The sequence below is a fragment of the Urocitellus parryii genome, chromosome 14, assembly GCF_045843805.1.
Source record: "Urocitellus parryii isolate mUroPar1 chromosome 14, mUroPar1.hap1, whole genome shotgun sequence".
Classification (NCBI taxonomy): domain Eukaryota; kingdom Metazoa; phylum Chordata; class Mammalia; order Rodentia; family Sciuridae; genus Urocitellus; species Urocitellus parryii.
The window spans coordinates 56,937,519-56,964,148 of record NC_135544.1 but is presented as its reverse complement, the minus strand read 5'-3'; the positions used below and the strand labels follow the sequence as shown (position 1 = coordinate 56,964,148).

The 26,630-nt window shown below is 42.1% G+C and overlaps 1 protein-coding gene across 2 annotated transcripts in view; it reads left to right on the top strand.

The window, feature by feature from the left end:
* The first annotated feature begins 13,176 nt into the window (after nt 1-13,176).
* Nucleotides 13,177-26,630, top strand: part of Msra (methionine sulfoxide reductase A) — a 345,680-nt gene continuing 332,226 nt past the window's right edge. The window contains exon 1 of one of the 2 annotated variants that reach the window (XM_026398861.2): nt 13,177-13,588. In XM_026398861.2, coding sequence (XP_026254646.2) covers nt 13,459-13,588 — 130 coding nt within the window. In that variant the 5' untranslated portion in view covers nt 13,177-13,458. The remainder of the gene's footprint in view (nt 13,589-26,630) is intronic. The other variant, XM_026398858.2, reaches the window with a different exon arrangement.

The window sequence follows — 26,630 nt, the reverse complement described above, 5'->3', positions numbered from 1 at the left end:
AAATTCCTGTAAATACCAAGCTCTCTCTCCCTCTCTTTTATTTTTCTTTTTGTGATGCTGGGGATTGTCCCAGGGCATCACACAAGCCCTGGAAATGGTCCATCACTGAGCTGCACTCCCGGTCCTCTATCTAACCTCTTCTAGCCAAGTCACAAAGATCTGTTTACTCTCTCTGCTTCATATTTCTCACATCTCATCTCTGCTTCCTTAGCTGTATGGCCCTGGCTTTATCTGAAACTCTCCCAGTGTATATCCACGGCCACCTAACACGCCTTCTAGTTCTAATACCCATCTTGCTTACAGAGTGGGCTTCCTAAAGTGGAAATGATTACATCCTTGTCCCATTTAAAATCCCCTGGTGACCCCATTATCAGCAAGGCAAGAGGCTCATGCCCTGTTTATGCCACGCACACTCCCGTCCCTACCCCGCTCCCGGATGAACGTCACTTTCCCTTCACAGTGGCCTTTCTGACATACTGAATTACCTGCAGGCCACCAGATTGGCCTCACTGTGCATTTGTATTTGTCCCCATTAAGTGGAATGGCCTTGTCCCCACTCTGTCCAGTGAATGAATGCCTATCCACTCTTTCACATTCAGCTCAAACTGTAGGACCTCTCCAGAACCTTCTCTGCTCTTCCCTCTCTTTGTCCAGTAACACTCTGCTGTCCAGGGGAGTGGGTGGAGCCCAGGTGGGCCCACGTGCAGCCTGGTGGTCAGGCTCTGCATTCTCTTTGCTGTCCCTTCTTCCAAGAGCTGGGGCAGAGGTGGTGTTAGGCTAACTCTGATCTGCATCTGTCTTCCAGGGTTCCTGGCTCCCCAGTTATGATATAGATTATGGTCTCATAACCTTGAGGATGATGCATTACACAAAGGCATGAATGTTCTTGGCTTTTGCGGAAGGCAGGATATCAACTTCTACAACACACTTTCAGCTCTGTCATCTTGTGAGCTGATGCTAAAAAAAGAATTTTGGTCTTGTTTTTAGGTAGGTTGCATTTCCCAGGAAGAAATAGCAGCCACCCTCAGGTGTTCAGTCCAGGGAGAAGAGATGTAGTTGTTTTTTGCCTTCTCCATTCCACCTCCACACATCTATTGTGACACGCACCCTGCCGTGTTATCATTTTGGTGTTTCCCCTGGGAACACAGGTTCCCCCTTATTAGTTTTATAGTTCCAAAGCCTAGGCTCACTCCTGGCAGGTTAAAGGATGTGCAAGAAAGCTTGCTTTATCATATAAATATAATAAACTCATCTTTTCTTATACCCCATCATCCAAGCCTTTACTGTGTTGCTCTTGATATTAAAATGGCCCTGAGGTGAGGACCATAAGGATTTCTCTTGAGTTTTTAATACCTACACATTGCTTGTGTATCACTTCATCACAACACATCTTGTAAGGGACAAGATGAGAAAATGACAGAACCTGCATGCAGTGGGCAGGTCAGATGCTTCTGGGATGGGCCACCAGCCGTGTTGCAGTTACAAGTGAGAGCCACCAGATGGCTTAAGGAAATGAATTTATTTCCAATTGAGATTTTTTTTTTTTTTAACTTAGAAATCTTGTCCCGAAAAAAAGCAGTGATTAGAGAGGAATCAAACTGTCTTCATGCAACATCAGCAATGGGTTGTAGGGATTTTGCTGCCTCCATAATGAAAACACGGAACCACGTGCTATCCTTCTACCTTACAGTAATTGCGTGCTTTAAGAATTATGGAATAAATACTGAAATTCAATTCAATTCCACAAATATTTATTGAGTGCTTAAATCTCAATTAAACCTTATGAGTGGCTTATTGAAGCATATGTCACATGAAGCACAGCTTACTGGACATGAAAAAAATGTATGCTAAACTCAAAGTAAAAAGATGGATTTTCTTTTTTCTTTGTAAACTAGTGCTGGTCACCATTTCAAAAAGTACTGTTGGAAAACTAATTGTGGCTTGGAGTGTTTCTCCATATTATCTGCAGGCAGAATGGATAGAAGATAAAACAAAGTGAAAAACCTATACAACTGTGGCCTTATAAATCAAGATGTTTTTGAGATGGTATGTATAAATTAAAACCAGAGTTGAAATTACTACATAAAAAGGTTAATTAGATAATTTCAAAATAAGCCTATTTGGAAAAAGATCTGGAGGATACCAGCCATTGGTAGAACATGTACAGGGTGGCTTTTTTATTTTTTGCCCTGGATTCTTGGTACTGTGTGAAGTTTTTGGAACAATTTTTATTTACTGTTTTAGAAAGTAAGGAATGAAATACAAACCTAGTTAAAGCAAGCATATTTTGGGAGAGGTACTGGTATGGGATGGTGGGTAGAACTGGAAGACAGACACATGACCTAGAAATCCTAATTTCTAATTTTATTAACACTGAAATAGTAAACTTTGTAACCTATTTAGATAATTAAAGAGTAGGTCCACCTATGGTTGCTGCTTTTAAAATATATATATATATATTTAAGTGGCCCCTTTATAATATTTAATATCAGATCCTCTTTAAACTTCTGAATGAAAGTTGAAGCTGGTGTAACGGAATTCAGAGATGCTTCCTCCACAATGCTGAGGACATAACACCTTTTATAATTGGTGGGTAGCAACTTAAAAACATTTATTTGCTAATGGGAATTTAATAAAAGAACCTCCCCACAAATTGGGAACCAGATGCTTTTCAAACATAAACTGAAATTGGGCAATTAACTATCAAAAGCATTCATTTCTTCAGAAGGTATGGAAAGAAAATTTCCTTTGATAAAGCAGAAAATTTATCTTTCTCTTCAGGCTATGAATAAAGCAAAGGAAATAAAAGTCTGAATGAACAAGGTAATGCAGCATTTTTTTATTAAAAGAGAAAACCTGAGCTAGTTTATTTACTCTATCTTTTCATTAACCTGTAGTTTACCCTTCTGCTAATTATTTTGTGTTAAAGTGTCTACTTCCTGATTATAAAAGTGATACTTGTTCGTTACAGAAAACCTTAAAATAGAAAAGTGTAATAGAAAAATGAAGATTGTGCACTATCCCGTCAGAGCCAGAGATGGAGAACCACTGTTGGCTTGTTGAGCGGTTCCTTTGATCTTTTTCTTGTGACTCTAATAGGACAAACATGCAACTGGGTGTTGAGAAATCTCACTTGTTACCCCTAATTTGGACAAGAAGCCCCAAAACAAAGAGCAAGGAGTCATCAAAGACCCCCACAGTTAAAAGAGGCCTTCAAAGACTGGGGTCAAACTGTGCCTTCTGGGATTGTCTCTAAGTAGCCAAATCTCCCCAGAGCCTGTGGCCAATGGTCGCCCTGGGAGAGGCCCCTCCCAAAGCTGAAGGGACTGAACTTGCCCAGGGGTGGATAGTTCTGCACCAATGGAAAGTCCCACTTTTCCCAGGGCAGGGGTCTGCTGCGGCTTGTACCTATGGGTCTGCTCTGTGCTTTTCCTCACGTGGAGAAGGACAGTGGAGGGGGGTGACAGGGTGGAGGAGGAGCTGTGCCACTGTTTGGCGCGGTGTGCTCCTGGACTAAGTGCACTTTGGAAGATAGCTCAGCTCCATTCCACTTAACTCCATGACACTCAAGGGCTTGGGGATCCTAGGGGTCGGCAATTCCTAGCAGCCAGGGGGATTTCTGGGGGAGCTCCTGCATTGACCTTGGGGAGGCTTGCTGTAGTGTTCAGCTACAGAGTCTGCAAGTGACACCTGGCACATGGAAGGCTTACGTGCCCATGGTGTGAACCTGAGGTGCTGGCAGAGTACATGGCAGAGAAGCACACTGGTGGCCAGTCATGAAAGGTGGCCCTATTTCTCCATCCGTCTTCCCAGTCTCCAATCCTAAAAGGCCTTGATCCCAGAAAAGAGAGAAGAAAGGGAAAAGGGGTTCCTCTTCATGACTGTGGGGGGGAAGTTGGGTTGTGCTGGGCTGGGGGAGGGCTGAAGCACGCAGCTGAGATGCATGCAGTCTCCAAGCACAGGCTGCCCTGCCCTGGGTTTTAATGGCTGGAGATGTGCAGAAAGCCCAGGGTACCCTCTGGAGGTCTGTGGGTCGTGGGAAGGTCTGACCCCTGCAGCAGGCAGTACTGGGTTTTTTCCCCACTACTCCAAACTCTCTCAAAGAGTGATACTACTTTTGTAACTAGAGAACTCTTGTTAACTATGCTTATTATGTGCTCTAAGTTTTGACTATTTCAGAAGGGAGTTACTAAATAGCTTCGTTATCTATCAATGAATTAAAAAAAGACATGCATCCTCAAAGAGAGAGCAAAGAAAGGGAAAAATGTCTACTTTTCTACCAATCAAAGATAACTACTGTTAACTTCCTGGGCATCTTCTTCTAGGCCTTTTTCCCATTGTCTTTGTCTCTCTTTTACACACCACACACACACACACACACACACACACACACACACACCACACTCACACTTAAAATGAAGGAATGAATTGCATTTTGTTAAATTAGTACTTTGAAGAAAAAACAAAAGGATTGTATGTATTTTGGAGGCAAAAAAAGAATCCCTTAAAAAGATAACTAACAGACTGAATTATCTTCATAATTCAGGCAGTCAACTAAATTATCAGTGATAATACTCAAAAAAATAAGCTACCTGATAACTAAATGTTAAAGAATCAATGTGAAGCAGCTTTACATGAGACAATGCCACACCATTCACTCAACATCACAGCTTCCTGAGGATAGCCCCTGAGCCTGGAGGTGTTTTGTTGCTCATTCATCAAGCTGGGATGACTTTGAAGTACCGCTGTCAGACTGGGTGAAGCTGACAGGTCTGGCAAATGTCCCCTCAGTTTAAAAAGTTTGTGATTCAATGAATTTAGAGAACTTACGACTTCTCCCTCCTACTCCCTTAGCTTCTCAAATGAGAAAAATGAAGAGATGGTAAATAACATGTCCAAGGTCACACAACTGGTTAATTCCAAACTAGTTTACAATCCAGGCTTCCGTGGGTGCACTCAGTCACCTTGCCAGTTGCTCCTTTAATCAACAACTGTTTACTAAGTCCCTACAATGGCAGCCCTGAGTCTTTACACTGACGATGGTAATAATAGTCACAGCTGTTAGGCATTAGGCAGTCCATTAAGTGTGTTCACTTGGATTATCTTGTTTCATCGTCATACATTTTCAGTAAGTAGTTAGAGAAGAAAAGGGTAATGTTGACAAAAAATTATAGTTTTATAAAAATAAATTCTACCTGCATCCTGTGGTGTGGGGGCAGGGGTGGGGGTGGGGAGAGAGGGTCCGTGGTGTGTGTATGGGCGTGTGCCTCGTGTATGTGGAATTTAACTTGCATACTAACCCAAGGCACTCAGATAGGAAGAGACAAATAGTCCTATTTTCACCAAACCCACTAAGCATCCTTGAGAAGCGACGAGGAAGACTTAGGATGTGAGCAGTTGGCTCAGGAGATGTCACCCTTGGTTTCTGCAGCGTGCTCACCAAGCAGTCGGGACGTGCTCAAAGTGTATGGTTGGGGACATTGGTGAGTGGTTAGCAGTTGGCAAATAAGTGAAAATGAACATTTATTACGTACTTACTGCCTCCTGCATGTCCATGTCTGTGCTGCACTGAGCGCCATCCCTGATTTGTTCTCTGAGCAGCACAAGGGTTCTGACCCTGAGTCCCTCAATGGGGGATTCAAGGTCAAGTGCATCAGGCTACACATGGAGGAGGCTGATTAAAGCCAGGGGAGCCCTGAATCCCAGGGAGTGGCAGCAGCATGAGGTCAGCAGTGTCAGATGTTCTGATGGTAGCAGTGGAGTGTGGCATCTGTGGTGGCAGTGGGGGGGACATTGGTGACAGCTGAGGCAAGCTCACAAGTTACCCAGGACCCTGCCGGGGAGAAAGGGCAGAACTGTCTCTTATTGGACACCTCTGAAAGCCCTGGGTTTGGGGAAATGTGAGGAGCACACTGGAAGTGTCCCTGTGTGTTCTCTGATGGCAGCCGGCACGTTTTCTGGTTTCCAAGCCTCCCCCTTGTTGCTGCCTGGGCTGTCTGCTGAGCACGGCTGCCAGTCAAGAGTTCAAGATCCCCCTCGGGGTTTTCCTCTTCCTGTGCCGTCCACTCGGCTGTTTCTTTATGAGACTCACCGTTTCTGCAGCTTTGATCTGATTTAATGACGTGCTTGGTTTAGGAAAAGGAACTACTGGAAATCAGAGCTTAATTTAATTTGATGTATGACAAATACATGTAGATTTTTAAAATGTTTCTTAATTTCCAGTTGTGATTCCTGAAAATGATAGATTATTGCAGAGAAATTTTTTAATTCTCTAGGTTCTGAAATCTAGATTTTGATGGTTCGACACATTCTATCAGGAGGTACTGATTGTATAGTTGGCCCTCTAGATCTGTGGCTTCCGCAACCAAGGATTTGACCAAAGTTGGATGGAAAATATTTGGGGGGAAAAAAAAAAGCTTTTGTGCTGAACATGAACAAGCTTTTAAAATTGCCATGATTCCTCTAAACAATAACAGCTGTTTACATAGCGTTTACCTGGTATTAGGTATCACAAGTAATGTAGAGATGATTTAGAGTATATAGGATGTTGTGGGGGTTACATGCAAACACTGTGTCATTTTATGTAAGGGACTTGAGCAGGTATGGATTTGGGTGCCCAAGGATTTTGATAACTGTGAGAATTTTGCCTGGAACCAATCCCCAAGGCTAATGAGGGATGACTATCCTTCCTGTATTTCCTAGGTCTTGACATGGTCTCTGGTATGTTCCAAACCTCTTTACATTCAGCAATGATAACTTTAGAAAAGTTAATACTGAGGTGAGCTTTTGTTTTGTACCCAAGTGTGTGAGTGGGCATGGGCAAAACCAGTTAAGATATCATTCAATTGAGGTGGTTTTAGCCAGAAAGGTGATTCTTAAGGACCAGTAGCATCAGCATCACCTGAAAATTTGAAAGAAATGCTGTCCTTGGCCTTTTCCAACTACTGAATAAGAAACTCTGGGTTGGGGCCCAGAAACCTGTGTTGTAACAAGCCTCCACGTGATTCCGATGCCAGCTGGAGTTTAAAAACCACTGAACTGCTCAAAACCATAGCAGCTTAAACAAAATGAAAGTTCATTTCTCACAAATTGTCTTAATTTATTTGAGATGCTAAAGACTGGACCAGTTTAAAAACAACAGAAATTTCTTTCTCACAGTGTTGGAGGCTGAGAAGGCAAAGATGAAGGTGTTGGCAGATCTGGTCCCTGCTAAGGGCTGCTTCCTGGTTCAGAGATGGCTGTCTCTGGCTGGGACTTTACATGGTGGAAGAGGGCAAGGAGCTCTGGGACCTTGTTCACAAGGGCACTAATCCCATTCATGGGGGCTTTACCTTCATGACCTCATCACTTCCCAATGGCCAGACCTCCTAATCCCATCACGCTGAAGGGTAGAATTTCAACCTATGAACTTTGTGGGGACACAGACAATCAGTTTACAGAACTAATGTATTAGTCCATGCATAAGTGGTCTAGCTCCTTTATGTTGGGGACTCTCTATCACTATCCAGTCACTCTGCTGTCCTCAACATGTGGCTCCCATGTCATGGTCTTCAGTGGTTACTAGATCTCATGTGTCAGCCAGCAGGAGGAAAGGAGGGTCAGAAGGAATGTGTACCCCCATTTCTGCTGCACCCATCCACTGATCACCACCTCGTCACATGGTCACACCTAGTCATCTACTTGGGGAACTCAGGGTTCATTACAACCTGCTGGTTCTTCTAATGACCAAAGAAAGGGTGAATGGATGTTGGGAGACAACTAGCCATTTCTTCGGAAGGATCCTTAAGGAGAGTTTTATCTTTTGCCCAAGTTTTCTCCATTCTGTTTTCCATTCTTTATCAAAGTGAGATCAAGTTTAACCTACTTATTTTACTTATTTATTTTTGTAAAGTAATGATCTTGAACTTGGAAATTTAAAAACCTCGAATTTGAATCTGTTTCCTCATCTGTAAAACTGTGAATATGGTCAGCATGAAGGTTAGAAATAATGCATATAAAGCTCGGGTGCTCCACAGTTAGTAGCAATAGCTATTCTTATTTTTATTTTCCTTTTAATATTCATCAGAATAATCCATGAAAATAATGAAAATGCTTTGGACATCTTAGTATCTTCTATAGATAGGCCACACAGAAGACCACTTGGTTTTAAGTATGCAAATGTAAAGTGTCATATTAAGCTTTCTATTTATTCATTTATAAGGGTGTCTCTCTACCTAGTTAAGTGGCTTTCTATGAAAAAGACCAAAAAAGACTCATTTCTATTTGAGTGTGCCTGGGTATTGCCACTGTATTCATGGTTTAATAAAGAACAGAGATAAGAGTTAAATGCTTATTGAGGGGAGAAAGGCCTAGCCTTTCACACGGTGGCTCTTGAGTTCATCCTCCAGGTCTTTGGTGCTTGCACCTCCAGTCCTTGTGCGAGGCCTTCCATGCCTCTGACTGCAACTCCAGAGGTTCAGGACTGGGTCTTCCTTCTCTGCAACCCCATAGCCCCTTGTCCAGGGCTGTGCTACGGAGAACCCTGGGCCACTTGTGTGGAGTTGCAGCTGGCCGTGTGTAGGCAGTTTCCATTGCACTGTGGCCTTTGGAGAAAGCCTGACTCGTCTGTGCTTGAGCCTAATGGTGCCTGGCACCTACTAAACAAGTGAAGATTTCAGCAAGATTTACCTGTATGGCAATACCAGAAGCTCATTAAGGCAACATGGCAGAACATGTTAAACATTGGTGCTGTTCTTGTTAGTTTGGTTAAATTGTTATATTCCCACCTTATATAACAATTAGTTTCCAGTTTTTACTAAATGAGAATGCCTTCATGTATTATTTAACTTCAACTAGCATGTTTTTCTTCCCTAGTATTTTTTTAGTAGCCTTAGCACATAGATGGTTTTATGAGAAAAAAAATGACAAAATAAGTCAGCACTTGAGTTTCTAAGTTCACGGAAAGGTTTTGCATGTGATCAGGCTCACTGACCAGGGATATATAAAAGTTAATATTATGCTGGAGATTAGGAATTAATACACCTCTCAACTTGCCCTTTGCCTCTCATTTCTAAAAACAGAGGAAAATGCTTGATCTTGCCCAGTAAAAGTGACTTCTTGGTGCCTCCAGTTTAAAATAGCCTCTTCAGTAACTCCTTGGTCTCTTGGAATTCTCTCCGGGGCTTTCCCTACCCCTTCTTTTCCATAGTGGCATCTGGATCCTGGGAGAAGCTCCTGGTGTCAGGATCTCTCAGCCTTGTCCCCCATCCTTACCATATCTCACTGATGTAGCTTGGACTCCTTGTCCCCTGGGCTCCTGCTCAGTCCCTGAGCCATCATGCTCATTCCTGGTATTAAAGACAGGGAATTTTTTTATGGCACAGGATCACAGTACTGGGTCTTCTTTGCCCTGAATCCAGGCTATAGTGGGCTCACTGGTTTTCTCAGTCTTTCCATGTCCTCAAACTCCTTGGAATATAACCTGCTTTCTCCACTCAGAACACAACTGTGCAGCATCCTGTGAGGCTGCCCTTAGCCATTGCACCCTCTCGCCTCACATGACACATTGCAATGACTCAGAGGCTTATAGTCTCTCTAGACTGTGGATTTCAAGTTTGTCTTTTTATTTTTCATGTTTAAGTAGCATACCCATTCTCCCTGGGTGGTTCTGGCTCAGGGTCTCTTATGAGATGGCAGATAAGATACCATCCAAGTTTGCCTGGGGCTGGACCGTCTGCTTCCAAAGTTGCTTAGTCACCTGGCTATCAGCTGGAGACTTTGATTCCTTGAAATTTGGACCTTTCCACCGGACTGACTGTAATGCTCATGGTGAGACAACTGGCTTCCCTTGGGAGATGACCCAAAGCAAGCAAGGAGCTGCTTGCCCTTTATGACTTAGCCTCAGAGGTCCCACACATCATCACTTTTGTCTTGTTCTGTTCAGTAGAAGCAAAAACAAGAGTTCTGCCAAAAGGGATGGGGAGTTGGGCTCCACCTTTAGAAGGAAGTTCCAGGGGATTTGTAGATATATTTCAAACCTCCACAATAACTTGTATATCTTTTTAGATGACAAATAACACAAGGCAATGTATGCTATGTGCTGAATGGTATGAACAATTGGCACTATGGGCCAACCCATGATGGAATGATTTTGTGCCAACAGGGAAGGTTGTACAAAGATATATTAGCTTTTCATCACTTTAATTAAATATCTGACTACTTATGAAGAAAGCTACTTATGAATAAGAAGTTTATTTGGTTTACCCTTTGAGAGATTCAAAGTCCACAGAGCATAGCCAGGCTGTGGTGGGGCTGCTCCTTGGCCATCACCTCATGGCACAGGTAGCAACGTGGGAGCACATGGAAGTAAGCAAGCAATTACATCTACAGTCAGGAACAGAGAGACTGGGGTCCCACAATCCCTTCTGAGAGCAGTTTCAGTTGACCCATGTCCCTTCCATTAGACTCTGCGGCTTAAAGTTTCCTCTTTTCTTCACAATGGTGCCACCCTGGGGACAAGCCTTTAACATGCTCCTTGGTGGGAACACAATTGGACCACTTCAAAGTCATAGCAGATGAATACTGAATTGAGTGGTAAAGAATGGTTAAGTCTAGAAAACCAGAGACAACCAGGCAGTCCAGGTTATACAAACAGTGCAGGTAAAGTCAGGGAGGCAATCTATGAAATTTCCCCTGTATAACACTTGACCAGATTGTGGACTACTCTTTTGTACTCTTTCTGAAGTGGTTTTCATAGTCCTACTTCACCATAATAAATTGTTTGGGGGAGGGTAAGAGGAATAGAAAACTTACCTTCTACCTTATAAGTCACTGGATCAGACTTGTAGAGGACTGCACAACATCTTCAGATTGTGGACTTTGAACTGGATATGAACTTCTTGGAAACTTTTCTGCTTTGGAATAGGGAATTTTATGTCAGAAGAGTGTACAGCAATATTTAGGTGGCCAAAGAAGTGGTCTGTGACAGAGTTGTTCACTAAAGTATAATCACATCTTCTTCATTCCTAGAATTTCTAAGTATTAGGTGAATCCATGGTTGCTCACCTTCTTAACAGATTTGGATATGTCTCTAATCAGGTCAAGGAATTAAATAGAAATAAGATGTGCCCTTCCTGGGACACTTAAAAGTACTGGGATGTGCACCTTTTTTCTTTTTGCTTGGCTGAGATACAGATATGATAGCAGATGCTGGAGTGACCCAAGCACCCAGGTTCCCAGGGATGAGGAAGGTGGCAGAGTTGACTTACTAGTTCTGGACTGCCTACAGGTCATTAGATGAGAGAAAGAAGAAAACAAAAGCAACAAATTATATTGTTTCAGATCTAATATCTTGGGGTCTCAGTTTAAGCAACCAAATCTATATCCCATCTAGAACCTAAGCCTAGTGTTGAAATAGAGCATTATCTCTGGCAGAGCCATTCTTAAAGAAATGGAAAAGAAACTTTTGTTGACCTGTCAGGGTTACACATAAATTCAATAGATAATCATTGAATTCTTCATGTGAGTCCATTCTGTACAAGATATTATGAAAGAAAAGACATGGTCCAGCTCAGGGGACTTTCTTTTTCTAGATTGTTACATCTTAGAGAAACTACTATTTTGTTTAAACTTCTATATTTTGGGTCTCCTTGTTATAGGATGCTTAGACTGCACCCTAAAGGATATAAATTGTTAGAATATAACATAATTGAAAAAAACAACAAATCAAAGCAGAACCAGCTGGTGAAAAGGATGGGGTGGGGTACCCCAGGGTGGAGAAGTCAGGAGGAAGTAGCTAGAAAGTGAAGAAAAGGGAGGCTTGGGGTGACAACTGCATTGCTGAAAGCAGAATATTTAATTCTCTCCTCAAAATAAAACCTCAACTGCTGTTTAGGAAAAGAAGCTTTGAAATAAATAAATGTATATTTTTCTTTAAAAAATATTTATTTTTGTAACTATAAAGATTACATAGCCATTGGAACACTTGAGAATGTTTTAACAATGTACATAGAGCATTTTCAAAAGTTTAAGGGAAACTTTATTAGTAGAATCCTACTACTATGAACCACAAAACAGCAATGTTGCTTTTTTTAAAATAATATCTAATTAGAAAAATCTAGTTTTTCTTCAGTGGGGAATTGGGACTATATGCATTTCTGTACACACTACACATGAAATATACATATATTGTAATTCTATTGTGCTTGTTCCCTTAACAGTAAAATGTTGTTCTCCTTAATGTTAAAAATTCTTCAGTTCTTAGTTGCAGAGTATTTCTAGTATGTTATAGTCAACCATGAAACAAAAATCAAACCAACATGTATCAAAAGGCAGTAATATAGAATTATTTCCTTTGACAGATCTTTTTATTTTCAAATGCCTAAACAGTGACCAGGACTTCCTAAGCTTAAAAGGGACATCTTGGTGTTTCCAGGAAAGGATTTTAGAACCTGATTGGTTTACTCTCAAGACAAAAACAAATCAAAAGTAAGAACAGGCCCTGTTTGGCCCAGGGGAAATATACATTACAAAATAAATGCTTTAATCTGAGGCTGTGTGTCTGGCAACATTCTGTGCATAGGTTAATCCTTCTGTCCTCCTTATATTACAGCCTCCCATAAAGACAAAGCGGTAACCAAACACTGGGGGAGGATGGGTCAAAGCTTCTCATTTCTGTGGGTGCTAATCTTAAGTTCCTTCCTTCATATGAGACCATACACCCATCTTGGCACAGTATGTAAAACCGGTACTTCACATACGGAACTCCCAAGTCACTTCTCACATTTAGGTTGAAATTTTGCCACAGAAACAAATGTTACCTCCTGTGACTTCAGAAACAAGAATGATCTAACGGCACCATTCACCTTCACCTAAACTTGTTAACGGTGGTGTCGAAGCCTGGTTCCTCTAGGTAACGGCCTGCAAAGTGGGTTTAGGAGTATATTTATACATAGAGGGTCACTATTTTGTTGAATACATCATCCCTATTCTGTGCTTTTTGAGAGCAGTGATGGGTTTTCTCTTTGGATCAGCAGAAATCTATTTGAGGACTTGTCGTTACTGGCTCCAGAGGAAACCTCCATTTCCTAGCTGTCGGCGGGCTGGGCCTCACACCTTATGGAGCACAGTGCACAACTGCTAGGGAGGTGGCCAAGCGCGAAGCAACCTCGACACCAGCCAGACCACCGGGCTACACACCACCATCTTTTGGTCCCTGCCGCTTCACCTACTGCTGCGGCAAGTAGGACACGCGTTGTTCTCCTGAGAACTTTGCCCCTGAGCTAGAGCCGCGACTCGCGGGCGGCCGCGCTGGGCCGGGCACCCCCGGGGGAAGAACACGCCCTCGCTGACGGCCGTGGGTCCGGCTTAGGCAACCTCCACTCTGCCGGCCGCCACCCCGCAGCAGCGCCCGCCCGCCGCGCGGCTCCTAGCTCTCGGCCCTGCCGTCCCATCCGGACGCCCCCCGGCTGGCACTCGTCCATGCTCCGGGCCACCAGGAGGGCCCGCCAGCTCCTCCACAGCCTCCTTCCCGTCCCAAGGATGTCCGCCTCGAAGCTCGTCGGGCCCCAGGAGGCCTTGCCCGGCCGCGGAGAGCCAATGCCGGTAGCAGGTAAGGATCACTGGCCGAGGAGCGGGTGCGCCGCTGCGCATGCGCGGAACCTGCGCCGGCGTCCACCGCCGCCCGGAAGGAAGTCACGTCTGGCTTGGGCGTGCGGAGGTCGGGGCCGCGCAGGCGCGCTGGGCGCCGCGGTCGGAGCTGGGGTGGCTAGGCTGCTGGGCTGTACCCAGAGCGCCTCAGGTTGTCTAGCTTCCCGCGCGTTAAAACGAGTCAGAGCCCTTTGAAAGAGCCTAGAATGACTGTTTAACTCTACCGGGGTGCGGCACCTGCAGCCACGCTCTGGGCCGGAAAGGCGCAGGTTTTCCCTCCTGCCAGTCCCGTCGCTGCGGCCTTCCGCCCCCCGAGGTGCGGTCCGCGTCGTCCCTGGAAGCGCCGGAACGAGATCTGGCGATGCAGACTTGGGTTTTGAAAATGGCCCTTAGTCCAGTGTTCTGGCTGCGAGAATTGTCCCCGGCCCCCTTTTCCTCCAGGACGGCCTGGCTGTCCCCCTTGATGAGTCACGCGGAGGTGTCATTTTGGAGCAGAGCTTCCCAAACTTCTCAAACTTGACAGTAAAGAGGAAATACTAGGAAAATGATCACGTGTGTGGGTGCTCCCTCATTTTTCAATTTCTGTCCAGGACTGTGTGGGTCCACCAGTACCAGGCCCATAGCAGAGCGGAACAGGGTGAGCATCCCTTATTCGAAAATAGGAATCCACACTTTCTTGAGCAAAACACGGTTCCACAAGCGGAAAATTCCAAATCACACGTTGGGCGATGGGTCACAGTTAAAATGCAGTCAAATTATCCTAAGGCTGTGTGTGTAAGATGTGTATAAAACATAAATGAATTTCGTTTTTCCTTTAGATGTCCACGATACCTCATGTGTATATCAGTATTCCAAAATAGGAAAAAAAAGTCACAATCTGATACCCATGGTCCCAGGCATTTCTCATGAGGGATGTTCAACCTGCAGCACCTCGGTGCCGTGCTTACCATTGCCAAGGGTCGTCTTAACGTGGAATACTTACTGTGAGATTAGCCGCTGTAGAGATTTTTGGGGTCTGAAGAAGTTTGGAAATGGTGTGACCTTTTTCTCCTTCACCTAATTAACGGTTGCTGTTGTCTGTATTCCACCTTCATCATTTTATTCAGTCATCGGCAGCCTTAGAGGTTAATTTTTAATTTAAATCCGAGATTAAATTGAAAAAAATCCAGATTATTATTATTATTATTACTATTTTAGAGAGAGAGAGAATTTTTTTGATATTTATTTTTCATTTTCGGTGGACACAACATCTTTATTTTTATTTTTTATATGGTGCTGAGGATTGATCCCAGCTCCCAGCACATGCCGGTCGAGCTTGTTACCACTTGAGCCACATCCCCAGCCCCAGATTATTATTATTATTATTTGAGAGAATTTTAATATTTATTTTTTAGTTTTCGGTGGACACAACATCTTTGTTTGTATGTGGTGCTGAGGCTCCAACCCAGGCCGCATGCATGCCAGGCAAGCGGGCTACCACTTGAGCCACATCCCCAGCCCCCAGATTATTTTTTTAAAAATATGGGCTTTGGGGCCAGCTTATCTAAACTTTGTACATTTATCTTTAAAATTGTCTGTGACAAGCCAGTATTTGTAAGTGGACATTTAAAGGCAATGCTATTTATTTTTTTTAAAAGAACATTGTAGTTAGGTTTATTTTGACAAAATCATACATACATGGAATTTAATTTACTCCATTTCAGTCCTTGGTTGCCCCACCCCCCTTTCCTCTGTCCTCCTGCTCCTCCTATTCTCCTTCATATATTCTACTGATATTCCTTTCACTGGTTTATTTATTTATTTTTGACTGGTGCTTTGTACAAAAAGATTAAATTCATTGTGATATATTTATAATGCACATAGCTTGATTTTATTAAATTCATTCCACATTTTCTCCCCTTTCCAGTCTTTACTCCCTCCCTGTCTCTTCTACTCCACTGATCTTCCTTGTGTATTTACAATATCTGAATTTCCAGCCTCCCTTACTCCCCTTATTGTGGTTTAGCTTCCTCACAAGAGAAACATTGAACCTTTGATTTTTGAGGTTGGTTTATTTCACTTAATATCATCTTCTCCAGTTCCATCCATTTACCAGCAAATGCCATAATTTCATTGTTTTTCATGGCTGAGTAAAACTCCATTGTGTGTATAGTGCATTTCTTTATGCATTTATCTGTTGATGGGTACCTGGGGCTGGTTCCATAACTTGGCTATTGTGAATTGTTCTGCTATAAACATTGATGTCTGTATCACTGTAGTGTACTGATTTAGTTCTTTTGGTTGAATACCAAAGAGAGGCATAGCTGGGTCATATGGTGGTTCCATTCCTAGTTTTTTGAGGAATCTCCATACTGCTTTCCAGAGTGTATGAGTGTACATCCCCCACCCCACATCCTCACCAGCATTTATTATTATTTGTATTCTTCATAATAAAGCAATGCTTTTTAAATGCTGAACTTCTTCAGCTTGTTGTAATTTTTCTTTTTATATATTACAACATTTTTGCTATGTCCTCCAGATACCAAAGAAACAATCCAAAAAATCTTAGATTTTTGAATAATACCCGAAAACTAGTTCAAGATCAACGATTGTGCTTCTCTCCCTCTCTTTTAGGGGGTACTGGGGATTGAACTCAGAGGCACTTGACCACCGAGCCACATCCCCAGTCCTATTTTCGTATTTTATTTAGAGACAGGGTCTCTCTGAGTTGCTTAGCACCTTGCTTTTGCTGAGTCTGGCTTTGAACTCGTGATCCTCCTGCTTCAGCCTTGTGAGCTGCTGGGATTACAGGTGTGTTTTCTCTTGTATGTGGAAGCTAGAGAGGAAAAAGGAAAAGAAAGGGGAAGGGGAGCTCATAGAAATTGAAGGGAGACCATTAGAGAAAAAAAAAAAAAAAAAAAAAAGGGACCGGGAGGGAGGAGAGGAGGGAAAGGGGAAAGAAATACTGGGGAATGATATTGCCCAAATTATATTAAATTCAATTTAGCTTTATCTTAACCAGTCCTTATGTTCCTTGGTAGAGTTTATTGTTTTTTGTTGTGATGCTGTTTTTTTGGAGTGGGGAGATAACAGATGCAGAACACCTGCTGAAGGTTTCTTCTAAGAACTTTAGGGTAAATAAAAAAGTGGTAGACAACAAACTAGTGCTGGAACAACCATATGATCCAGCTATACCACTCGTTGGTATTAATCCTAAAGAATTAAAGTGAGCATACTGGAGTGATGTATAATTGCCCATGTTTATAGCACACAATTCACAATAGGCCAACTGTAGAACTAGCCTAGGTATTCCTCAATGGATAAATGATAAAAAATGTAAAACATATATATATATATATATACACACACATACATACACACACACACACAAACACACACACACAATAGAGTTTTCAGCCATAAAGGAAAATGAAATTATGTTATTTGCAGGAAAATGGATGAAATTTGAGAACATTATATTAAGTAAGCCAAACTCAGAAAGTCAGGGGTTATGTTTTCTTTCATATGTGAAGCTAGAGGGGAAAAAGGAAAAGAAAAGGGCACTGTTCTCATAAAAATTGAAGGGAGATCAGTTGAGTAGAGGAAAGAGACCAGGGGAGGGGGAAAGGGGAAATACTGGGGAGTGATATTGGCCAAATTATATCATTGTATTGTGTGCATGAACATATATGTAATAATGCATAATTATAATGCACCAAGAAAAAATATGGGGGAAAATAAGAAAAATAGAATAGAGTTAGTTCCAAAGGTAGCTCTTTGGAAACTAAGTAAACTGCAACAATAACAGTGTAAATGATGAGTTGGTCTAATAAAGAAAAAAAGAAAGAAGGTGTAAATACACAAAGGGAGAACTGAGAAGGAGGACACAGAAATAAAATTGAAAGAATCATAGGAGACTGTTTTCTCAAGCCTTTGAAAATAAATTTGAAAACTTGGATGGATTTTTTTCTTTTATCTTGGACCAAATCCAAGGCCTCAAATGTGCCAGGCATGTGCTCTACTACTGATCTACGGCCCCAGCCCAGAATTAATATAATTGATAAGTGACCAAAATTGACCCCAGAAAAAATAGAAAATCTAAACAGTTAAATTTTCATAGAAGAAATAAAGTTGTCAAAATTACCTCTTACCAAAGCATGCTGTCCAGTTTCCCAGAGAATGTCTACCAAATATTTAAAGATCAAATGATTCCAGTATTATTTAAGTAGAAAGATCCAGATTCTTTTCAAGAAGCAAGTCTAACATTGAGACCAAATCTGAGAAAGATCACACAAAAAAGGAAACTACAGACTAGTTTCATGTGTGAGGATTGATACAAAATGCTAAATAGATAGGGGTAAACAGAACCCAGCCATGGAGATTAGCCACAGAATGCAAAGACCTTTTGTTAATGGTGGAGAACCAGTTACTGTAATTCGTTGTTTAGTCTAAGAGAATAATGCATAGCTATCTCTCTAGATGCTGAGAAGTTATTTGACCAAATTTAACAACTGTCCTGATAGTAACACTCAACTAGGTGGGAGTAGATGGCTACTTCTTTAATATGTAAAATTATATCTATGTTAACACAAAGGCCAATTTCAGGTTTAATTATGAAACATTAGATCGTCTTGCTTAAGTTGAAGCAAGACAAGGATGTGAGCTTAGCCTGGTACCAGGTGTGCACTGTGATCAAATACTTTTAGTTGGTCATCTTAGCTTTAATCCTGGCTTTTTGAAAAAAAAAAAATCCTTCTTTTTTTTTTTTAATATTTAAGGAAATTACTACCTGTTTATTAAACATGATGTAGTAGTATATTTATACTTTGCAAGAGGTAAGATTTAAACCTCTAAAATTTTAAATGTTTAATTTTCCTAGGCTAGCTAAATTAGATTGTAACAGAAATATGCCTTCATTGAGTGGTTATTATTTTGTTACCATGGGTCATGTTGTTCTCTAGATTTTTGTGTTCTTGCAAGAGAACATTTCAAGTAAGATGGGAGTTTGAACAGGAAAGAAGTGCCTTCAAGGGAGACAGTAGGTGGTCTCAGAGAGGAGATAGACAATTCCTTTCTTTGTGTCCCAGCTTTCATTGGGATTAAGGGGCAGTTTTGGAGACTCCTACCCAAGCACCACTCCTGGCTCTTGATTGACAGTTGGATTGTATCAGATTCCTGCATACCTACTGGCCCTGTTTCTATCCATAAGTATCTAAGTGAATCCCATGGGGGTATGAGATTTATAGTTACAATAAGATTAAAATGACTGTTGAGGACCTAAAGGTGACTTTTGTTCATCTTGGCCTGTGCTGGCTAATTATGCTAGGAACTTGTTTTCCCAGACCTTGAGGCTGTTAAACTCTCAAGCCTCTGGTCAGGGTAATCTGACCAGAGGCTTGAGAGCTTAACAGCCTCTGGGCAAACACGCCTCAGCCCTGTGAACAATATGCTGCTTGTTAGGGGGTATTATCCTAAGTCAGAGCAGGGCCAGAACGACTCTGTGTTAAGTGGTTTCTTTAAAAATGTGAGTTAACATGTAGGCTCAGCCTATAGAATTAACTCCTCAATCTTCATGTTCCTACTGCTCATGTCTACCTGTTACTAATCAATTTAATATTGTATTGTAGGTCCTAGCCAGTGTGTCAGACAAGATAGGATAATTAGAGGTGTTCAAAAGAGAGAGGGAAAAAAATCAGAAGTTCTTAAATACATATGGGATTATAGCTTATGAAAAAAGTGATAACTCAGTGGGGAGAGTTCAGTAAATGGTTGGGAAAATAGGTAGCAATATGGGGAAAGAAATGCTGGCTCTGTACTGAAACCAAGTTAAAATTCCAAACAGATGTAAGATGCTTATAACAGCTCACACTTACAACGTGTACTATATGCCAAGCACTGTAGTTAAATTTACTAACACAGTCACTCTTCTCAATAACCTGATGAAGTCATAACTGTTATTATCTCCATTTATGATTACAGAAATTGAGACGCAGAGAGTTAGGTGTCTTATCCAAGATCACAAAGCTAATAAGTAGAGGGTCTGGAATATGTACCTAGGTAGCGTGGCTATAGAAGTGTCTGGATGAAATTACTCTTTTTCTAGTTAGTTAAATGTAAATTTAAGTATGAGAGAAAGAGAATTCCTTTAAAATCTTGGTGTGAGGAAAGGTGTTGTTACTGACTTGAAAATCAAAAGATGTAATAGGCTGATAAGTTAGATCACTTCCACGGAAGAGTCTTCTGTGTGGCAAAAATCACCTTCAGCCAAATCAGAAGACAGCCCAGGATGCATTTCATTGGTGGAGGACCAATCTCCCTAGAATGTACAGAGCTTCTAGAAAGTAGTAAGAAAACACCAACACCCATTAGAAAATAGGCAAAGGTTTTGAGCAGATAGTTTCCAGAAAAGGAAGCACAATTGGCTCTTAAACATAAAAAGATGCTCAACTGCGCTCACAATGCTAATACCACTTTCAGATTGGCAAGTCCCCAGCGCTTTGAAGATATACTCCATGGGTAGATTCTTGACGAAACGTAGGTCGGCTCCACTCTCATGGAAAGCAATTTGGCAGTATCTATCGAAAATTTAAATGGGTCTACCTTTTGACTCAGGAATTCAATTTCTGGGAATTGCCGTGCAGATCCACTTGCACGCGTGCCAAGTGACGACTGTACCAGGTTATTCACTGCAGCTTTGTTTGCAATAGCCGAAGATTGGAAACAACCCAAGTGCCCTTCAATAGGGCTAGTTAAATAAATGATGGTTCATCCTCACAATGAAATATGCAGCTGTAAAAAGAATGTGGGACGTCTATATGAATGGTGTGGAGAGATTGCCAAGATACAGTGAAGGGAGAAAGCAAGGTCAGAACAGTATGGAGAGGATGCTAACTTTTGTGTAAGCCAGGAGGAAAATAATAACATGCATGTATGTATAAAGAGACTCTGAAAGGGGAGCTGAGGACTAATAACTGGGGGAGGCCTGCGATGAGCTGAGATGGATGGGATACATAGACTTTTTACTTCATGCTTCTTTATAACTTGTGATTCTCCTAATGTGACTGCATTATTGAATTAAATGACTCCACGTTGAGGATGAGCTCTCTGCTGTTATAGTTTAATTGACCACCTTTCTATCATCTTTTGTCATACTGATTTTAATTTTTTTAAAAAAATTTTTCTCTCTTTTCCTTGTCAAGTACATCTTTTTTCCTCCAATATGCTTTTGTAATCAAAATCTACATTTTGGCGTGATTTAAAAATCTAAATTTAGAGGTGAAATTGGAATAAGTTAATCCAAGCCGTTTTACATTTCATAAATATTCATTTTTATTGAGGCGTCAATTGTGGTGGCAGCATTTATACAAAGAAAAGATCTTTGGGGACAAATTCCTTCCACTATTATGTGTCAGGCATTATGTGTATTTCTTTTGTGGTGAGTGATATACACAGATTTTTAGAAGAAAATGATAGGAAACAGTTTTTCCTTTTAGAAACATTTTCCCCAATGTGTGATTAATTTCTAAATTGTAGGACACAGAACTGCTATTTCTCCTCTTTGCTTCCTGTGCAAAGCTCTTAGATTGTTTTACTCTCTGTTGCAGGACTTTCTGCTCCCCCAAAGTCCCTGGAAGGTGTGGAACCCCGCTGTTGGATCCCTCCTTCCCTCCCTCCCAGCCTCGTGTCCCACGGTGCCCCTGTGGAGCCCACCTTCTTCCTGACATGATCCAGTGCTCATGTGCTGCACCCATGAGGACTGCATGCTCTGATCTTTCTATGAATTCCTTCATTAAATGTCTGTTAAATGCCTGCTTGGGCAAAGCATGTATGTTTCCATGCATCCTTTTCTTATTCCTTCAAAATTGGTGTATCCTAATTCCACTCGTGTAAACCCAGCCCTTTTCTTTCAAGCCTCAGCAATCTCCTCCTTCTTCACTGGACAAACATTTATGTGCGACGATGACTTCTTCTGTCAGCTCTTCATTGCTGCTTAGATGCTTTGCTGCCAAATTATCAAGTCTGTGTTTTATTTCCTACATGATGGTGGCTCCCTGAGGGAGAAGCTGCCTTTGGCTCCTTGGGAGCCCTATATTTGTTACTTATTTTGTTCTCTGGTCTATGGCACTTCATAAAAGACACTGCCCACACCAGGTACCTAGCAGTGGTTTATAGGTATCATGAAGAGGATGGTTAAGACCTGAAAACAAAGTCTAAACAGGTGGTCTTTCTGTGGTCTTCTGTCACCACTGTGACACAGAGAAGCCAACCTAGCTGACATGGGCATTTACTCTACATTGTTCCAGTAGTGGTGATGGATTCATACTGATTTCTTCAGACTGTTCTTTTGTCCCTCTTATGACCAGTGGTAAATGTGGCTTCTGGCCAGGATGAAGGGATTGAATTCCTGAGCAGACACTTGCTAGGCATCTGCAGCAGGGGTGGGGAAAGGGCACAGAGTTCAGCACCACCCAGGTGAGGCCTTGGCCTGCCACCCTCAGGTTTGGGAGTCCCTGTGAGCCCCTGTTTGGAGTGGGGAGGGAATGTGGGTGGGAGGGAGGGGAGCTGGTGGCTGGGAAGCAAGGGGAGGCTGCTGGGTGAGGGGACAACAGCTGAGCCCTGGACTTTAGAGAATAAGTGGGATGACAGGCCTCAGAAGGGACAGACAGGGTAATGTCTGTTTGCTGAGCTTGGTCTGGCCCCTTCCCACAAACCAGCCCTTGGCTGGTCCTGCTGTTATGAGCCCACCAAAACCCTTGAACCTCTGTTGGTGTCTGAGACTCTGAATTCTGCCAGGGTTGGTTTCTGGGTTTCAGTGAGTGCTGAACGAGAGTTGTGGATCTTCTACATGCTACCTGTTTGTCTTTCTCCTATTGTAAATTCCCAGTTTGAGAAAGTCACAGTATCCACTGTTGGATGATGGTGTGGCACTAGACGTAAGCTATCCAAGGGGAGAAATTGTCAGTAGGCAGACATCAAGTACTTGCTGAGCAACAGCAGCATAGCACCTGAGAGGCAGGGCCCTGCCGAGTGGTACTGCATATAACAGACACGCCACATGAGTGAGATACAGTGGCATGTGAAAGAGTCAGAAAACATTGGGGGACTAAGGGAGAATAGCGTGTTGAAGATGCTGGGTTTGGGGGCCTGGGCTTGTCATTGTCTGTTGGTCTCTCTCTTGTTGGTTTTTCCCATCACATTCAGAAACCTTACCAGCTAGGTAGAATTTCTGTAGCCAAGTACAAAAGTATGTGAAAAGGAGTGCCACTTGCCCATGTGACACAGTGACGGTTGGTTTACCTGCCACTTTCCTCTCCTTCCTGTAGCTCAGAGAACCAGGCCAGGTGGGTTGCACAGGACTGAGCTTTGTGAAGGGGCCCAGAGCGTCAGCCATGTCAGTTTCTAGTGAGCTCAGGTTGTCTTCATACAGCAATTTAGTCATTTTGGCTCCTGTTCATCTGCTTGTCACATTTTGAGCTGAAAGAGGGAGAGCAGTTGGAAGTGTGGGACCTGGGCCTTATCTTTGGCATCTGCGCACACTGCCCCTCTCTTCCTGTTCTCTCTTCCCTCCTTCTCTTGACTGGGTGGCTGCTGTCCTGGTTCTAGCCATCTCTTCTGGGCCTGGCTTCTGAAATCTATATCTCATCTTGCGAAAGTTCCACTTTTCTGTTTCTGAATTCTAACAGGATGGGTAAGTCCTGCTGTAAGCACAGTTTCGAAAGCCATCGTGTCATTTCCCCGAAACCACTGGCTACCTGTTTTAACGTCCACATTTCTGTCAGTGGCACTACTTCTCTTTAGGGAGAAAAGGTAGATTTTCTTTCCTATATTTGGCGCTGAGTGATAGCTCTTGCCGCTTGTGTTTCCTGAGCTCCTAGCCTGGTTACAATACCCTGCTGGCATGACCAGACGCTTGGATTCCAACAGCTAATTCCCTCGTGATAGCCTATCCAAACGCTCTTCTCCTTTTGCTGAGATGTTTGATGGTCAACTCATGATGCCTAGTGCTCGATTTTCCTTGACCAGAGACTTCTGTGTTGTCTGGATCCTCTCCGTCTAATGGGCCTGTTACGAAAGTTGGCATAAAGTTATTGTCCAACATGAGAAAGACATGGCTTCTTACTTTCCTGTAGGACTTTTGTGTCGCTTGTGTGAATGTATCTGTGGTGTTTCTCATCAAGGTCTATTTCAGATCCACTACCTTGTTGAATAAGTTTATTAAATTTACATCATAATAGAGTGAAGACTGGCAATAGCAAAACTGGAGGATACGCAGAGTGACAATACGTTCAATGAATATATTACCATTACATTTAAATCATGAAGAAAAAAAGTTAAGAACATTGAATGTCTTCCCAGAGCATGTACATGAAATTAACTCTTTTGAAAAAAATGTTACCATGGTAAAGAAATAATATTAATGTTGAATTTCCTTTATAATTTTTCATGTTTTACCTTTGACTTAAAAAAATATTTGTAGTGTACTGTTAGGTAATTTATAGTTTGCCGAAGCCAAGTGCCAATGACTCGGCTTGGCACAGAATCACGAGCCACCACACAGCTCTGTAGGTTCAAACAGCAATTCTTTATTCCGGATCTCACACCAGCCTCCACACACGTTCAGGGGCAGTCTCGTTCTGCCGCGCACTTCACCTACTCCACGAGGCTTTTTCCAAAATCCCATTTGAATCTCACGAGAACTCAACGGGAACAAGCAACAGGAACACCCTAATCCCAGCAGCAATAATCTTCAACCTCAACTTCCCTAAAACCCATATTCTTAAACCGGGAAACGCCTTAAACCGGGAACACCCTAAGCCCAAGGACCGGGATACTTCCTCAAACCTGGATCCACCCTCGATCACCTTGAGCAGGGTCATCTTTCTCAAACACACAAGCAAGGTCGCAGCAAATTTCCAAGGCAAGTCCATTTAACATGGGGTACACTGGCAAGGATTACGATGCGTCAATACCTACTTGGTAATGGCCCTCAGCATCTCCCCCCTTCTGATTAATTAAACAACAAGCAATGTGGCTTAGGACCGTGCCTGGTAGGTTGTCCAATTCAACATGTGGTTCTTACCCGTCATGGGAGAGCTGACCTTTGGGCGTCAACTTCCTGTCTTAGGTTGAATCCACTGCAACCAGATCAACCCGTCACTGACTACCGGTCTAGCATTCAGCCATGCTTGTGGATAGGCCTAAGCACCAGTGGGGGGGTGAGGTTCTTGCCTCACCTCTGTTGGCCCCCAAATTTTAGACCATCACTAGTAGAAGGGAGGAAGACACAGAAATGCCAAGACACCAAGCCAATTGACGGCTCCTTTGGAAAAATTGCGTCACTGTGACACCATCAGCAAAGATGCCAGTGTTACCACAATTAACATGGGGTGCGCTGGCAAGGAAATTGCATCACTGGTGACACCATCAGCAAAAATATGCCAGCAGTACCACAATTCGCTGCACCAGACGATAGTTCACAATGCATGCAACTGATATATAGTCCAGGCAAGTTCTGCAGGCAGTTCAAAGTGGAAGAGTCTATCAATATGTCCATTTCCTCCCAAAGTAAATCAAGTCCTTGATTGAGCATTACTTGTTGAGTTATATTCATTGATGCATCAGTTTATACAGTTTACTGTGATCATAGAAGCTGTAGTTTGGTTTTCTTAGTCTTCACAGGCACTGGGATGGAGATGGGAATTCTGGCAATGATGTTAAAGAGACATTATCCTGAACAGAATTATTAAATATAATGAAAAGGAAAAGTGAAAGTAAACAAACAGATCTGTTAATCACTTTTAAAAACAATAGCAAGCAAACAGATCTGTTAACCACCTTTGAAAACAATCATTAACAGCTGTTTACCTAATTTAGATTAAACCACTTAAATCACGTGAATAAAAAAAAAAAAAAAATTCGGATCCATTTTTTCATGAGCGCTCCTCAAATAAAAATATGGACATACACACATACTGACATGCAACACAAAACAGTACACACATAACATACAACACATAAGACAATAATAAGTAAAGGCCTTGTAGCTATACCTAAGTGAAATCTCCATTGCAATGTTTAAAAACTCCACAGTCAAAAAATAAAACACAGTCAAAAAACAAAACTGATCAGAAAAACATTAACCTAGGTTTGTATGAGCTCAAAAAATAAAATAGAACTTTATGATGTGGGAAAAATGCAATAATAAAATAGATATTGAAAAAAAGCACCGTGGTTAATCACTGTCGCAGATGTAAGAATAGCCAAGCTGGAGCTCTGGATATCAGCTGTTATGGATTTCAGTCAAATCATCTTCTTTTTCTGTAGAAATTGTTTTGGTTAACCTCTCTGGAATCCAAATCGGCTGCTGTTCTCCCTGTGGGAACACACAAACGGAACCCCGACTCCAGACAATAACTGGGTCGGGACCTTTCCATTGTCCTGTTAGAATATCTTTCCAAAGTACCTTAGGCTTATGTACATTTTTCGGATACATATGTCTTTCCGCAGCACTAAGTCCTGATGAATCCAAATTTAGAAAGTTTAGAGTAAAAAGGGTTATTTTAAGTTTATCTTTGGGGGATATATACCCCTTTCCAATTCCCTCTTTTTGCTTTAATAAGTATGTTTTAATAGTTTGATGAGCTCTTTCAACTATGCCTTGTCCCTGTGGGTTGTATGGGATTCCTGTTATATGAGTAATACCAAAGGATGAGCAAAATTGTTTAAAAGAGTTAGAAGTGTAACCAGGACCATTATCAGTTTTTAACTGTTTAGGAACACCCACAGTGGCAAAATTTTGTAAGCAATGAGCTATAACATCTTTAGTTTTTTCTCCGGCATGAAGGGAGCCCATCAAAAATCCGGAAGAAGTATCAACTGTAACATGTAAATATTTTAATTTTCCAAATTCTGGCAAGTGTGTGACGTCCATCTGCCAAATATGGTTAGGTATCAGTCCTCTAGGATTGACTCCAAGATTAACTTGTGGTAAAAAGGTCACACAATTTTGACATTGTTTTATTATA